Below are 16651 nucleotides of genomic sequence, written 5' to 3'. Positions count from 1 at the left end.
GCAATCTGCTGTGATTAAATGCATCATTTTAGGATTTGCTGCAGAATTATAGTAAATTGCTGAAGTGCTGAAAATAAACTCAGTAATATGAGTCAGTCCTCACTCACAGGGTTTGTTCATCGGGCTGCAGCCGTACATCACACACACAGAGAACAGGACTGGGGTCACCTTCCATCCTCTCCACGTCCTCTTACGTCTTTCAAGAACAAAACACTAGTAGAACTAACAAGTTGTAGATGCAATTTGTAGATTCAACCGTCGAGGTGTGTGTTGTGAAAACGCACTGTGCTGCTATTTGAAAGCCTTGATCCCAAACTGTTTGTCTTTTACGCAAAGTTTTCATCGGGTGTCCTGAATTTGGTCTTTCATTTTCTACACAGTCGTGTTAAATTATTTGTTTTCCATTGTCTTGTTTGTATTTGTAATGCCAAATGGAATTAAAGTGCCCATAGAAAAGATGGCTGTGTTTGTGTTGTAACCTGTTTAGGAAAATAAGGCCCTGGGGTGATCCACACCCTTATTTATTTTAGATTATATATCAACTAAGTCCTATTTATTTCTGTTTCTCTATCAACTTAGACCTATTAAATTTTGTTTGTTGTCATCGGTTATGCTCGAAGGTTTTTGGGACATTACATCTAAATAAAACAACACAATTTTATAGTTAAAAAAACTGAGTTCACAAAATCCCGTCGGTCTATGACGCGTTTTGTACCGAATCTCCTCAACGCGCGGGAATTTACGAGGCACAGGGAAGGCGACACCATGACGTCACATCCACCCGCGGGAAAATTCAGAAAGTGACGTTAGACTTCCTCGGATCAAATTGAAGAAGAAGAAGAAGAAGAAGAAGAAGAAGAGGAGGAAGAGGAGGAAGAGGAGCGACAGTTTACGTCTTTATAACCACACGTGTGTGTGTGAGTGACATCACAACAACCGATACAACAAAATGGTGAGTAAATGTCTATCAGCTGTTTGTGTGACGCCTCCACGGGCTAGCATTAGCTAGTAGTTAGCATCTAACTAACGGGAACAACACGAGTGGGCGACGTTGCCCAGCGACGACAGGACACTTACATATTTACTTTACGTCATACAGTTAACAATACGGTGCGCACTTTACGTGTTATTCAACCATTAGCGTCATTTTCCACTGTTCAGGACAGTTCTTCAAACACAAGCACTATTTAGCTAAACGACTATTTTCAATAACGTCCATGTTGAGGCACCGACGATGGGATTACAGACACAGTACAGACGGGGTTATCGCTGTTATAAGAATCTAACGTAAACACGAGTTAGTTCTTAAATATTAAGTTAAAAACGCAACATATGTGAAATCCAAGATGGAGCTATGTTGCGTTTCTTCTTCGTCCGCTACAAGTGTTGCTCTCTGCTGACACAGGTGGCTGCAAAGTATATTACAACAACACTGATGTACGTGCAGCGTGTTCAGTCTCTGGTACTGATTACTGACAAACTCCTGTTTCTGATTACTGACAAACTCCTGTTTCTGATTACTGACAAACTCCTGTTTCTGATTACTGACAAACTCCTATTTCAAATTGTAAGTTGAGAACACGTCTTGTTTCTTGTTGCATTCTGAGTAATAGAAGTAGAAAATCCTTCGTCGTGGAGTCGTTCATTGTTATTTCATGTCACGTTACATTTTCTGCTCCAGTCAAAGAAGAGAGGACTGAGTTTGGAGGAGAAGAGAACTCGCATGATGGAGATTTTCTTTGAAGCGGTGAGTTTTCCCATTGCCACACAATGTAACACAATCCATACTGTGCATGCATGGATTTAATTAAAGCTGATCAGTATAGGTTTTATTTTCTATAACTCTTCTGCAACAGCATTGGTTAAATGTTGGCAGTATTGACTGATTAGTTTGTAAAGGAGACTAAAGCTAACATGCAAACTATGTTGACGTGTACGGGTTTGTTACTTGTATAAAAAACCTGCAACATACACAAGGTTTGTTTTTAATATAGGATTTGCACACACTATTCTCATAAATAAATCAGGTTTAAGAAGTCTGATTTAAATTGAGCGTTTCTGAAAAGGGTTACATCTCAACATTTTAGAAACTCTTAGTATAATTAGGGTTGCAAAATTCCATGGATAAATGAATAGAAATATGCTAGATGAACAATCCTCAATCAGCATGCTAATATATTTTCCCCAGTAATATCATCAAAACTTACCTGACTAGTCCTTGGGCTAATGCAGTAGTGTGGCCTCAATAGCCCTGCTGTAGTGTGCAGGATGCTGGGAATTATCTGTGCATGTGATGGAAGAATGCACTGCACATGGAAGAATGCACTGCGCATGTGATGGAGAAATGCACAGTGCAGGGTTGAAATTCAACCTGCAGCGTGTGCTGCATTCCATACATCTTTAAAATAGAGTTTTGAATGACGTTTTTATTGCTCAGCGTTTCATTTGCGGTAAAAAATAGTTTTTCAAAATTCCCAAAATTCCCGAGCTTAACTTCCCATGGAAATTTACCGGAAATTTTCCGCCCCTTTGCAACCCTAAGTATAATACATTTTCTAAAGCGAAATTAGCAAAAAATATAAAGTCTTTGCACTGGAGGTAATTATGTAAGTCCATCCATTCATTCATTCCCTGTGTGTGGGTGTGTAACTCAACCCCACCTTCAGTTAAACATGCAAACAGACCTGCAGCCTTTTAAACATGCAACAAACTGACAGAGCACAGAGAGGTGGTGGAAATGAGGTAACCTGGTTGCTTAGTTTTTATAGAGACTTGCACTCACACCCTGCTGGCTGTTCATTGGCTGGGGGCAAAGGTTGCAGCAGATAATCATCCCAAACACGGCAACATAATTAAAAAGAAAATACTAGTAGCAAGCACCGTATCACCAGATACACAATTCTACTGGATCATGACTGATGATTAAGTGGGATAACTTTCGTATTAAACTATAGATTGTGCTCTACGAAAATCCTGCGCAATATACCTTTAAGAAAGGCAGCCCATATGCCCCTTGGCAAAATTTGCAAGCTCCTCCTGGGGCATCCTTAGACCTTCTCATGCCAGATGAGATGTATAATCTCTCCATCGTGTTCTGGGTCCACCCCAGGGTCTCCTACTGGTTAGATGTGCCCAGAAGACCCCCCCAATTGAAGGGGCCCAGGAGGTATCCTAAACAAATACCCCAACCACCTTTCAATGTAAAGAAGCAGTTGCTCTATTTGGCCAATTAATAATGATAATAACAACAATAATAAGAAGAAGAATATACTACTAATAAAGAGATTTCAGCGCCACACTAAATATAATTGTTTGAATGAAAGTACAGTAAATAGGCTCCTCAAAATGGGTTAAGATAAATACATTTACATTAACAATCATGTAACTATACATTTTAAAACATTGTTGGATATCAATGCATAACTGATCAAAAAACAAATTTTCTTACCCTCTCTTCTAGAAAGATGTGTTTCAGCTGAAAGACATTGAGAAGATTGCCCCAAAGACAAAGGGCATATGTGAGTAATGAGCAACAGTTGAACTGTTTAATGATCTGCCAATATTGGCTCTCTGCTTAACAAACTATGTACTTGCTTGTTGATTCATATCCCCTGCTGGTTTCTAAATATGATAAACAATTGAAAAGGTTAGAGACATCTATTTTTAGAAAGAAATGTGAATTTTGCAGCTGGAGACTAAACAATAGACCGAACAGAGGATTTGGAAGTTCAAAGTCCTAAAAGCATTGATTTGATGAGAAAAGCCTTTTTAATCTTAAATGTCATTTACAAAGGTCTTGAATACTCATCTCTAGCATAATTACGCCAAAAATGTTTTCGGATTATTTTCTTTGCATTGACACATTTCCTGTCCCCGCTGAGCATTTTCTAAAGCCAACAATCCCTTTTTTTTTTTTTTTTAAAGCAGTCTTTCTACAGCCCAGCGAGGCTGCAGGTATTTGAGAGATAATCACTAGTGATACACTTCTCAAGTTTATTTTTGTCTGAGCTATTTATTGTTGCATTACACTTCAGGCTCTAAGGGCAAATGCTAATTTTCAGTACAGTGTTGTAGCAGCTTATGTTAAAGCTCACTTTGCAAATGCTTTGTGTTACTCCTACGAGACAGGAAATGAACTGGAGTGACAGGTTACACAGTGTTGTATTTACATTGCTACCTAAATTAAATGTGAAAAATAATACAAATATTTTATTCCAACTATTAAATGTAAAACTAAGATTTGAGTGTGAGTCAAAGGGGTCATGTTGGAGACCCAGATTCGGCCCACAGACCACTATTTGCTCACCACTTCTATACTCGTCTTTCAACTGCTAGTACACCTTCATGCATAAACACCGCGGTGACATGCATACAGAATTAATTACGGCAACCTGGATTAGCTGTTACCATGTTAACTGTATTCAGTCGGTCTGTATAAGCAGAACCAGACTTATCAACAGCAGTAATCTCATAGTGCAGAGTGCAGCTGAAAGGGTTTTAAATAAATAAAACACATTCTCTCTCTGTGTAAATATAGAGCCTTACATTACGAGTATCAGGGGAGATTCATGAAAACAGCAGGTTTTAAAGTGCTCACTCCTGCAGAGGAACAGATCCATGTTGTGTCTCCGAGAGAACCGAGGAGGGGTTTTGTTTTAAACTGGACAAAACATGAATCTGCTGAAACTGGATCTTGTTGCTGTGATTAAAAGCACATGTTTCTGTCCCCTGTACTGGGGCATAATGTAGTTACTGAGTGATGGGGGAAGGGGGGGGGGGCAACAAGAGCTCTACATTTTGGGCACCTTTTCCTGTAGAGGAGGAGAAAATGTGAGAAAGGGGCCTAACGAATGATCTCAGGGAAATGAGTGGTAAGAACACACGAAAAAGAAAGAAAGGATTGGCAAATGCAAAGTCAAGCATAGAAAGAGTGTGGTCGTTCATGCAGAATGTTTTACTTTCAATCCTCGTTTTTTACTTTTGCTGCTGTTCAACATCCTCTCAGGACTCGGCCCCTCACCACAGCAGATTAGCTCTTTCGGTTTCACGGCTGAGCTAACGTGTGGGTGTATCACATTTCACCACTGACACTGTTCAAGATGTAACTCTGCTCGATCACATCCTCTCATGCAACGCTCTCTCAGATAAATATAAACTGGCCAGATATGCTGCAGATGTGTGGGTTTTCGTTTTGTGAACAGTTGCCAGGAGAACATAAAAATAAGAGCTGATGGTGGCTTGTGTTTTATTTTTTTTTTTTCATCCTTTTGTATAATATGGCATTCTACTAAAATGTGCAGTTTATTTGGTCAAATAGATCCAAAGTCTTCTCAGCTTGTACTGGCCATACCTTCTGAATCAGCTGTTCACAAATCAAATCAGTAATCCACATATAGCATCAACTCTGGGAACTCAATGTAATGATGAAAAATCAAGGATAGTGGAGTTTTAATGTGAAGATTTCCTTTCCTCTCTGCTGCTTCAAGCTCCCATGACTGTGAAGGATGTGCTGCAGAGCTTGGTGGATGACAACATGGTGGACTGTGAAAGAGTGGGTACATCCAACTACTACTGGGCCTTCCCCAGTAAGGCCTTAAATGCTCGCAAGCACAAACTGGAGGATCTGCAGAAACAGGTGAGGCCCCACATCTGCAGATGTTACTGAATGGAAAAAATGATCACAGCAGAGCAACACGGTGTTTACCTCAAAGAGATCGAACTTTGAACTTGAGATGTGTCTTTCCTGAGAGCTGTGGTTAATGCAGGTAGTTTCACACCAGCCTGCTGTGTTATATAAGATACATCCGCACGGAGATGGGCTGAGAGGAGAGAAACGTTTCTTCCTCTTTGCACTGTGTTCACTGTAGTTTACAGTAAATGAGTTTTGCCTTTTGGTGAGCAAAAACAAAAAGCAGCGTTTGAATTAAAGGAAGACTTTTTATTCATGTGTTGTTTTTTTGTTTTAGATCTCATTTAAATAACTATTTAAAATCATCTCTCACTTGGTGGCTTTGAAGAGATCTTTTCTCATCACAGTCATCACTGCTCGTCTTTGAATATCCAGTTATCTGTGATGACCCATTTCCCTCTCCCACTGCATGGCAGACAGATGGTGTGAGGGTGGTGACTCCACAGAGAACGTTGGCCACCAGATATGTAGGACAAAAGTTACGAAGGCGCAATCTGTCTCTAGATAATGACACTTGGTCGTACCACAACACGAAATGATATTCTGTGCAGCCATTAGTAAGACACCACAGAATTTGGCCTTAAGAATATGTTGTATGTTATGTTTGAATGGCAGCATCTATTTAATAATAGCAGTAATATAAATTAGAGTCCTGGATGTTATGACTAAGAAATGAGTGTTTGATGGGGTATAATTTTCAGCATAGCTCCCTTCTGCCAGTTGAACTAAAAGTGTGCCTTAGCAGCACTCTAATTATATATTAATGCAGATGAATCATTTCTGTAATGCTGTGGTCGACCTTAATGCTCCACCAAGGCCCAACAGTCCCAAATTGCACCCACTCATAGATATCAGTGTCCTAAATATGCCTGAAGATCCACTAATGATTCACTGGGAAATTGGTGAAAAAATAAAATGTCAAAGAAAGTGAAAAGAAACTTCTTCTTCTTTGTCTTTTGATCTACGCCAAACTTGAATGGGTTCTTTTTTTGGCCCATGTCCCGTCCTTCCACCAAGTTTCTTGGAATTCTGTTCTGTACTTTTTGCACACCAAGCTGACTCCATTGTGCTCATTTTGTGTAATCCATTTTACACAACTGATCCTATTCTTAAAAAAAAAAAAAGAACATCTAATGTCAATACTGCGTTGTTTCAGTAAATTAATGAATTCATCATATAAAATGATTTTATTTTTATATGTTAAATAACAGTATGATGGATTACTCTATAATCCTCTATCTGCAATCAAAGAAAGATGAATCAAGAGCTATTAACAAAACGGGCTCAAGTTTAGACTTGTTTTCAACTGGTGTGGAAAACCTTTGTGCTTTTCTTTGCTAATTCAAAAAAATCCAAAGGACAAAGACTGCTGCTCCGCTGGAAAATATTGTGAAGCACATCTGATTTGATTTGTTTCATGAAATCTTATTAAGTTGCGTATTTATTGGTATTTTTAGTTCTGTGACCTACTTTGTTATATTGCCTCATAATTTGACTATGGAACTGCCGTCATTCCCCCGCTGTGGTTTATGAATTACGTTTTTCATCGTAAAATCATATTTGATCTTGAAATTAGTTTGATGTCAATATTTGAGTTTCATTTAATGCTGTTTTCCTTTTAAGATATCTGATGCAAAACAGAGAAAAGTGAATCTGCAGAAAGTGGTTGAAAAGGCGAAAGTCGGACGTCAAGATACAGTAAGAAGAGTTTCACATACCTCCTTAATTTATATGGAAAGATCTACGTGTTTTCAACATAATGTGCATAGGATCAAAAGAATGATTATCATAAACTGATCTGTGTCTGTGTAGAAAGAGAGAAGCTCCCTGCTGAAGGAGCTGCAGGCTCTGAGAGAGGAGCGAACTCAGCTGAAGGCCGAGGTGGAGAAGTACAGAGAATGTGACCCAGAAGTTGTCGAGGAGATGAGTGAGTAAAAATACACCATGACTGTTACTTTTTAGCTTTAATCTGTTCACCTGTAATTACTGACCAGAGAAATCCAGCCCTGTGTAAAATGCCACACAGTCCAGCACAGTAATGTTGAAATAGATTATAGTGTGAAACGTTAATGTGCTTCTTCAGTTCTTGTCCGTTCTTGTTTGTCTCTGGACTTAAAATCATTTGACAACAAACTTTTAGATTGTTTATTTAGCTTCTAAAGCTTCTAAAACAGAAGTTTGTAAACGCCGCTGGTCCCGTTTTAGGGTGAAAACTCCCAGGCTGCTTTGTAGTCTGGACAGAAATGGAGACGTTTGGAAACATCAAACAATGCCTTCAACTGCATTTGCTTCCTGATGACAGCCACTCATTCTTAATTTTCACCATTTGCTTTTGTTATAAAAAGGAAATTAGACTAATTGAAAGATAGATGGAGTGCTGGGTTCTGACATCAAGAGGCTCATAGAGGCAGATGGTGCTGTTTTGCAACAAGTGAATGATCTTTTATTAAAATGAGACTGAGTGGAGAAACATCCACTCAGTCCCTCAGTCCCCCCCCACCCCACAGGTTTCACCAAACGCTATCTTGGATGTTCATGCAGCTCTACATACTGTATATGGTCTGAATGCATCCGAATGCATCCAAATGCATTATGGGAGGCACCTGGATCTAAGTGCTTAAATTGATTAAGTCGATCCGATGCTCCTCCCACAGCTCCCTCACCCTACTCTGTCACATTCCACCCTGCACATCACCTGCAGTACATCCTCGTGCACCAGAAGGGTGTTCACATACTCATCGAGAGCCATGTGTCACAACGCCTGACTTTAGCCTGCTCTGATTGGTCAGAAGGGCGAGGCTCGCTCCGACGAGAATATATCTTCACTGCTGCCAGGTTGTTTTATGAGCCTGAGTTACTGGAGCTTTTAACAGCAGCTCTCAAAATAGGATATTAACAACAAAATGTTAGAAAAAGTCACATATTGTAGCTTTAATTCAAGTTAAATGTTGACCAGTTTCATGTATGACCACATTCTTGTGTACAAATGAACAAAAATGCCTCTGGGCCTGTTGTCAATATTAGTTAAAGCACTGAATCTGCTGTCAAATACAATTAAATGCAGGTTATCTTGTGTCAAGCAACAAGAAGGGAGTAAATTCTGAGGTCAAGGTGTCATTTGTAATTGTACTGCTCAGCAACAGAGTCAGACTTTCTCACGGTAAAAGTCTGTGAGGAAGTGGGAACTTGACGGTGGTTTACATCTGTATCTCTTCTGGTTTTAACACTAGTTTTTCAGTGTTAATGTCAGTCTAAATGAACCTGGTGACCTCTCACCTCTCAGCTCAGAGAGATGAGGTTAAAAGCTTTTAAGACAAAAACCAGTTCACTGAAAATGACCTCTTTGCTGACTGATGCACCTGGTGTATTGTTTGTACACAGCTAATAACGATTTAACAAACATCCCACATGGCTTAGTGTTAATGTTTCAGCTGAGAGGTGTGTGTGTCTGTCACTTTATGTACACGTGTAGTTAAGGTGTCATTAAAATATCTGGTTTGTTTACCTGCTGCTCCCACTGTTGCATCAGATTTGCATTTAGTGTGCGCACACTTCAGCTGTTTTTTTCCATTCCAACATCACAACATGTCTCGCCTGTTGACTGTCACTCCACTGCAGATTCATAATTACTTGTGCTAATGAAACCAGAGATCCCCATTATCCCAAAGAGTATTGATGTTATTTAAAAAGTAATGTATTTTTTAGATCAACATTGTTCATTACAGGGATATTACAACTGTTTAAATACATCGATTTAATTAGCAGTTCAAGTCTCTTTAAATTCATATTATCATAATTATGAATATATATTTATATTGAATGAAGAAAGTGTTTAATTAAGACATCTGAGTACATTTTTTGCCTTTTGATCTATGGTGGAAATTTGTGACGATCTGGTGAAAGTAGAACTCGGTGATATGACCAAAGATTATATCATATCACATTTGTGATTGTGCCATTTATTAAAAATATATTGCAATAATTAAAGAATTTGAATTACCCAGGCCTCGGTCAAAGTAGATGCTCCAACTCTCTTTGGATCTTGCCCCTCTAACTGAAATCTGAGGCTACAGCAACGTTTTCTCATGCTCAGCCTCGGCTTGTAATTCAAAGACGCACCTAATTTAGAAAGATGAACCCGGCAGTTAATGAGTCAGAGAAAAGAGAGGCTTTCTTTTATTTTCTCTTGTACTTTCTTTTTCATTTATCGTTGTCTCCACTTGCCTTCAGGTGTTGTTTTCTCCTTTTTGAAGTACACCACATGCAGAGCGTTTGTTACAGATAACCCCAAACCACCCACCCCTCCTCCAGTGAAACTCAGATTGTATCATGAGAGCGTTGTGCAGTTATACAGAGTGTGCATGACATTATGATATGTCTGCACCTGAAGGGGGTTATACTGAACTTGCACAATGGGCTTGCTCAGACCTGTTCGTGCAGATGTGATGCTCGTTGGTTCAGAGAAGCATCTTAAAAGCAAATGTCTGTTCAGAAACTAAACTAAATGTATGAAACTAAATTTTAATACATTTTTGCCTTGGACTTTGGTTGTGTGTTTATCTCATTAGATCACACCCACAGTACGAGGTGTTCTCAGTAAAATCCCCATTGAAAACACAAATGCCAGCGACAGAGTGAACAGATGACATTTTATGATCTAAGCTGGATTTGTCAGGCGAAAATGTTTGACAATTGTTGCCACACCCATTGGTGCCAGTAAGATGCTGTGGTAACAGGTGACGTTGAAAACCACAAAATGTGGGGCGGGCAAAAGACACAATAAAGAAAACAGAGCTGTAAGCATGGCATGTATGTGAGTACAGTAATTATAGTTTATAAGTTTGACAAGGGACACTACAAAGTACACAGATGTAAAGATGTTTCTTGGAATTATTTATGCCCTGCACTGTGGCATGATTCATCGGTGGGTGTGTACTATTATTACTACTTATTATGTTGACTATTTTAATGAATAATAACTCATCAAGGGTAACTCAAGGATTTAAAGTTTCCTATTTATATTCACAGTGAACAACAACACCCTGTCAAATAAACAAATACAATTTAATAAGAATAACCTGAGCATGTAACCCAAAAGTCAAGTTTGTCTCGTCATCCAAATTCCCAGCCATAAAGTTAAATTTAAAAACTCCAGGTCCATGAGTCAGAGGTTATTCCATTCAGTCCCTCGCACTGGGAGCTGGGGTTTATAATCCTGAACATCAACTTTTGTTTTAACGGTGGCATTATTATTAAATGCTAAAATAAACCTAGAGAAGGCGTGGAGGGAGCTACACCTGTTCAGGCTCATACCAGCAACTGTGATGAATGCACCAGATATTTTAGTTGGATTTTTTTCCAGTCGTAGCAGATAAATCAACACCTGTAGATTATTATCGTGGACTCATTAAAAGGTTATTTTTAAATACTGCTCAAAGTTAAAGACAATATTCCAGGTGCATGAATTAAATGGAGTTCCCTGCTGTTCAGTTTTTATAGATCATCAAATATATTACTCAGAAACAGGGTTATTCAGTTACAGCACATTGTTCAGGTTGCTGGATGACTTCTGTCCAGCTCTAGTTGCAGGGAAGTGGAGGCTTAACTGTCCATATTGATATACAACTTTTCATAAAGTGTTGATCCAAGCTTTTCAGCAATCACATAACTGACCAAACTTTCTTTCATCGTTTGCTGAATTTATTTGTTTGCGTTGCCAGTATGTTGCTGTCTTGTTTTCTGTCTGAGAACATTTGCTGAAGGAAATATTTCTGCTCTGAGGACGATAGACTTTCACCGGTGCTTTCACATTAAACATTTATTATTTGGGCCTTTTTTGTGTACACACAGTTTCTTGCTCTCAAATATGTGTTAGTAAAAGGACATATTGTATGGATTTGAATCCCAAAATGAAAAATGTTTCTGTGTCTGTCACCTGTAATATGAGACTTTCATTACATCTTTTTACAGTGAAATGCAAAAACTAACTGAAGGAGTAATGTTGCATTCGATTTGTGTTTTTTCTTTTTCAGGGAAGTCAAATGTCACAGCTAAAGAGGCTGTCTCCAGGTGGACAGGTAAGCTATCTTTAGTTTTAAATACAACTAGCAAAGATTATTTGTTCAAGAAATGACTTAATATGCCAAAATTTTTTTCTGTTGGCTGTTGTTCAACAATACATTATTACCATAAAGCTGTTTTTGACCTATGGGATAAATCTGGAGAATTGGCCACGGAGTTTACCCAGAGTTTGCTCTTCACACATGCACAACACAGCGGAAGAGTTTCTGCCTCTCACTCGGACACTTTCTGCCTCTCACTCGGACACTGCACCTCCTCCGCACGAAATACGCAGTATCTGTTTGAAAGCAGCTATTGTCACCTGGATTTTCAGCACATATTTAGCTTTACAATGACTGTGGAATGGCTCATTCCATTGATTACTTACTTGACGAAGGTTGTAAGGCCACTTTGTGTCCAGCATGTCACCTCCTGGTCGTCAGCACTTAGGCTCTCTGTTTGTTCGTTAGTTGACCTCAGTCGTATCCATGGAGACAGCTGACCTTTGAGGACCATGGTACCCAGCCAGGCCTGCAGTGTTTCACTGCTTTTTAGGTCAACATTTTTCCTAAGTCCCGTTGTCAGTCTGACTTGGAATGTTTTTACTTTACTGACATAGCTATATACTAAATTTAAGGCACTGTGAGTCATACCTACCTCAGCCTTGAGTTTTACTTCCCTGATCTGTGGTGGACAGTACAAAATGAAACCGCCTTAGGTGGTTCCTCACAGCACTGTCAGCAACAACAGCTACTTTTTTAAACTACAAAATGTAATGTTCACTTATGTTGCAGCTGTGATCTACATTTTTTTTATCAAATGCATGGATGACCATTAGTAGATTACATTTTCCTTGGAACCATTGTAACTCCACTTTTACTTGGAAGGGTAGAAGTGGTGGATTCATCTTTTTGAGCCCTTTTTAATGTATAAAACCATGTGTTTACTGTGTAGCTGCAGTTATTTCTGTTCACTTGTCTTATCGAGCAGGTCACAGCAAACCCCTGCAGGCTTTTAACAATCCTGTTAAGCGTGTTCAATCGCCTATGGCTGCAACTGGTTCTGTAGAAGTTGTGCTGTGTAGCCTCGTGAAACTGACAGACATCTGCACAATGACACATGCTTACATAAAAGCCCAGACATAATAAATCATTTCACTTAAATTACATAAGCTCACTTAACAATTGATGTACAGTGAGCGTGCAAGACTTATGACGGGTACATGCTGTGCTGTTCTAGACAGAAGAAGACATACAAGAAAGAAACATGGCGATATCTTTAAAACCTTGGTCATGATGTGACACCGTGAGAGAGGATTGAAGAGATGTCAGTCTTGTGACCAAAGATAGCCATGGACACAGAGCCATTAGCCAATAGGAATGCAGCATGAAAGCACACGGTGATCAACGTGACTCAAATAAACCAAATGTCATAGATGGATGTAAAAAAGTGCTCAGTCATCTTGCATAGCTTCGCTGTTTACCTCTACAGCTGTAATGATTTATTCTTGTGTATTGACTTGTGCAGTTGCCTATAATTCAGGTTGTGTTCTCATCGCACAGTCTACATACATCAAAAGTGTTTATTAGATTCATGTCGCTCACTGTGACTTACAGTTAACGTATAAGATTGCAGAAAATCTCAAGTCAGCAGGCGTCATCAGAAAAAGGGCATTATAGCGTGATGAAGTGTTTATTGACTTAAGCTCTTGATAAGACAAACATTAATCCACAGGGAGCTTTTTGATTTACTCTTTGAATGAGTGACACATTCCACAGTTTTCAGCTTGTCTCATGATTTCACTTCTAAAAGGATCTTTAGCTCGATTCAAAGAAGATAAGCTCCAATATATTGATGACTGCCTTGTTGGGGGTTATCTCGGCTACAAAGTTGATTTGTGAATCCAGAACACTCCGAATAAATGTGTGTTTACAGTTTTTTACTGTGGTTTACAAAAATGTTTCTCACATTAGATTCTCAAGGTAAATTCACCACCATAAATCATTAGATTCAAGAGATAATATATTCAAAATCACCTGCTGTCATCACAAGTCAACAGAGAGCGTTTGACCCACAGTTAAATGGAAATGCTGACTGCTGTTTAAATGCTTTCATTAGTCGGTATTTGTGCATTGTCCATTCTAAACCTGCCTGTTTGCAACGGGCTGTTTGCAGCTTTCTGCTCCACCACTACTGCACAAAGAGCTGTTCACCTGTTTATTCAAAGTTCAGTGAGGTGCTCAGTACATAGACCTGTTTATTTAAAGTTTATCAATATTGAACATAGCGTGTGTCCAAATTGCAGCACATTCCACAGTCTGCAGCTCCTCGTTCCTTTTTAGGTGTGAAGGTGATTAGATGAACGCTTCTCGACATATCTGAGCCACATCCAGAGTTTTCTGGACTTTTTTTCGATTCGTTGACTGAGAGAACTTGAGATCAGAGTGAAGCTCTCATAATCCCCGACTCATTTTGCTGCCATACTCTATATATCCTGATGGGCAGCTCTGTCACTGTATCTCAACTCATGAAGTGTGATTTTGGTTTTCAGATAATGTCTTTGCCATCAAGTCGTGGACAAAGAAGAAGTTTGCCTTTGATGACAGACGCATCAATAAAGCCTTCGGGATCCCAGAGGACTTTGACTACATGGACTGATTTATATTCTGCTCGTGGACACAAGAAGAGGAAAAATAAGAGTTTAAGCTTCAGTTTGAAGCCTCCGCACCTGGTCTCTAACGTCTGTTCTGTGCATTAGAGTGAAAATAAAGCTACCAGGATTTATATAAAAGCCCGGGGGTGGGCTTTGAGTCAGGATGGATAACCGCGGGTTTGCTGCAACAGATGGACTTTATCAGCAGATATTTTGCTTTGGTGCAACCAGAGACTGAACCGTCCATTAGTGGCTGTGAGGAGTGAGTGGGTTCTGAGCAGCCAGACGTTTGGGACACCTGTTTGCATGAAAACTGAGAACTCCAAGTTGATGATGGAGAGGAATCAACACTTAACACCAATGTGTCACCAGTGATCTAATTTATATGGTTTTAGCAGATGGTTTGGAATTGAACGCTTGTGCACTTTTTACGCCTTATTTTCCTGTACTTGTCGGGGAGCTAAAAAAAACTGTTTAAACCAAAGCTAATTCTGTTCATTCATAATTGCACTGGGACTGATGTGAGAATTAAATTACAGAAGATTCGCTTAGGATATGTTTTGTCTACAAGTGCTGTAAATATTTACGTTTTTGCAGAACCACTTTTCTTGTGTTGCAAATAAAACGTCCCTCTGAGTTTTACAAGACGTTTTTCTGCAGCTGTATTCATTCAAATAGATTTACAGCAGGCCTCCATATCGTTTGTATTTTTTTTTACCTCTGTAAGAACAGAAAGGGAACCTTGTTGTCATGAAATATCTAGAATGACTCAACTTCTGCATTTTCCACCCTTTTTTTTCCCCTTCTGAACCAGATGTAAAACAGGTAGTTGTGTGTTCTGTGTTTACTTAATGACCTAGTTGTCACGTTCAGTTTTATCTGTTTGTTGATTTAAATTTCAAATGTGCTTTCTGCTTGTCTTGTCGTTAATGACATGTAAACATGTTACTTTCTTTTATTTGACAGTATGTGGGTTCATTTATCTCTAAGCCATTAAAGAGAACATGTTTGTATTAGGAGACAAATGTCATGGGAACAATATGTATCCTTGGAAACACAGTAGTGATTACAAGTGTAGGTAGTTTGCTTTTTTCTAATGCTTAAGCTCTATTATATCGACTCATAGGGATAATCTGTTTCTAGACAATGGGCAAATGCCACTATTATTATGTATATTTATTGTGGCAACCCTAAGCCTGTTGTTAGTACATTGGTGCCTTTTAACAACACTGATCCACTCAAAAACTCGAAATACCTCACTGCACTTTTGTTTGGTGGAGCTGACACACCTGCAAACTAGTAACCTGATCATGTGTGTACCTGCCCAACTCGTTCCAACTATGATTCATGAGTCAGAGATGCTGAAACAGAGCATAGTTTAGCCTCACTGACTCATCTTAGTCATTTCCTGCAGCTCCTGAAGGGAAATGTGCTGTTCAAAAGACCAACAATATACTAGTTATACTCTTTTTAAAACTTTGGCTTAACCTATTTCGATTATAAAATGACACTGAGGTGTAAATATCCTCAGTCAATTAGGTATAAAGAGTTTCCTCTATCGGTGTTTTACTCACTAATACAACAAATAAAAACACTCGAGAGTCCTGCTGTCAAAATCCTACGTAGGTGCAGACGCCTTATCAGCTAAATGTTATCGCATATCAGAGGTGAAATGGCCACTGACTGAGATATAGTGCGCCATTGCACTGATGCATCAGCATTTCACTGCTGGTTGAGGTTTAGCTAGTTTGAACTATTTTCCTTCTGTGGAGCCCTGGGGGTAAAACACGACTGTTTGGCCCCTATTGACCTCGACTACATGGCAGTTGTTTTAGATCCCCAGGTACCAGACTTATCTTAAGATAAGAAAGGGAAGATAAGATAAGATAATCATTTATTAGTCTCACAACAGGGAAATTACCATGTTACAGGGGCAAAGAGGTCAGTCAAAGATAATAATTAAACATGCAATACTTAATGATGGAATAAAAACTAATCTAGACAGTGTAAACAGAAGATATACAGAGTGAGAATATAACCAGCGAAGTGGAATGCACATAAACCAGTGAATTGCAAAGACAGATTATTTTATGCCTCTGAAGTGCAGGAGAGTGAATGTGTAAAGTCAAATACTAAGGACAGAGGTGAAGTCCAGGGGCCTGAGCACAGTAATGAATCACTACCCACCACTGCGGGGGACATTGTACTTGTGTATCCTTGCATGTTGCGTGTTCATCAGCTGTGTGTGT

General features: G+C 39.1%; 1 protein-coding gene across 2 annotated transcripts; it reads left to right on the top strand.

Moving 5' to 3' along the window:
- The first annotated feature begins 606 nt into the window (after nucleotides 1-606).
- On the top strand, nucleotides 607-15311 carry mnd1 (meiotic nuclear divisions 1 homolog (S. cerevisiae)). 2 transcript variants are annotated; one of them, XM_034585188.1, is made up of 9 exons: nucleotides 969-1463; nucleotides 1536-1567; nucleotides 1682-1747; nucleotides 3461-3518; nucleotides 5487-5635; nucleotides 7313-7387; nucleotides 7502-7616; nucleotides 11722-11766; nucleotides 14301-15311. In XM_034585188.1, exons 1-9 carry the CDS (start codon nucleotides 1355-1357, stop codon nucleotides 14405-14407), a joined length of 756 nt encoding a protein of 251 aa, XP_034441079.1. In that variant the 5' UTR covers nucleotides 969-1354; the 3' UTR covers nucleotides 14408-15311. The 2 variants fall into 2 exon arrangements, with proteins under 2 accessions (XP_034441088.1, XP_034441079.1); XM_034585197.1 differs by lacking the exons at nucleotides 969-1463; nucleotides 1536-1567 and adding an exon at nucleotides 607-952 and having other exon boundaries at nucleotides 14301-14407.
- The last annotated feature ends 1340 nt before the right edge of the window (nucleotides 15312-16651 follow it).

The sequence above is a fragment of the Hippoglossus hippoglossus genome, chromosome 1 (assembly GCF_009819705.1).
Source record: "Hippoglossus hippoglossus isolate fHipHip1 chromosome 1, fHipHip1.pri, whole genome shotgun sequence".
Classification (NCBI taxonomy): Eukaryota; Metazoa; Chordata; class Actinopteri; order Pleuronectiformes; family Pleuronectidae; genus Hippoglossus; species Hippoglossus hippoglossus.
The sequence above is the reverse complement of the archived record's forward strand: the minus strand, read 5'-3'. Positions and strand labels throughout refer to the sequence as shown.

What these genes read in the sequence shown, in the direction of transcription:
- mnd1 (XM_034585188.1), top strand. Translation starts at nt 1,355, where the DNA reads ATGTTGCGTTTCTTCTTCGTCCGCTACAAGTGTTGCTCTCTGCTGACA. An exon ending in TGGAGATTTTCTTTGAAGCG is followed by an intron (nt 1,748 to 3,460) that starts GTGAGTTTTCCC and finishes CCTCTCTTCTAG; the next exon opens with AAAGATGTGTTTCAGCTGAA. An exon ending in CCCAAAGACAAAGGGCATAT is followed by an intron (nt 3,519 to 5,486) that starts GTGAGTAATGAG and finishes TGCTGCTTCAAG; the next exon opens with CTCCCATGACTGTGAAGGAT.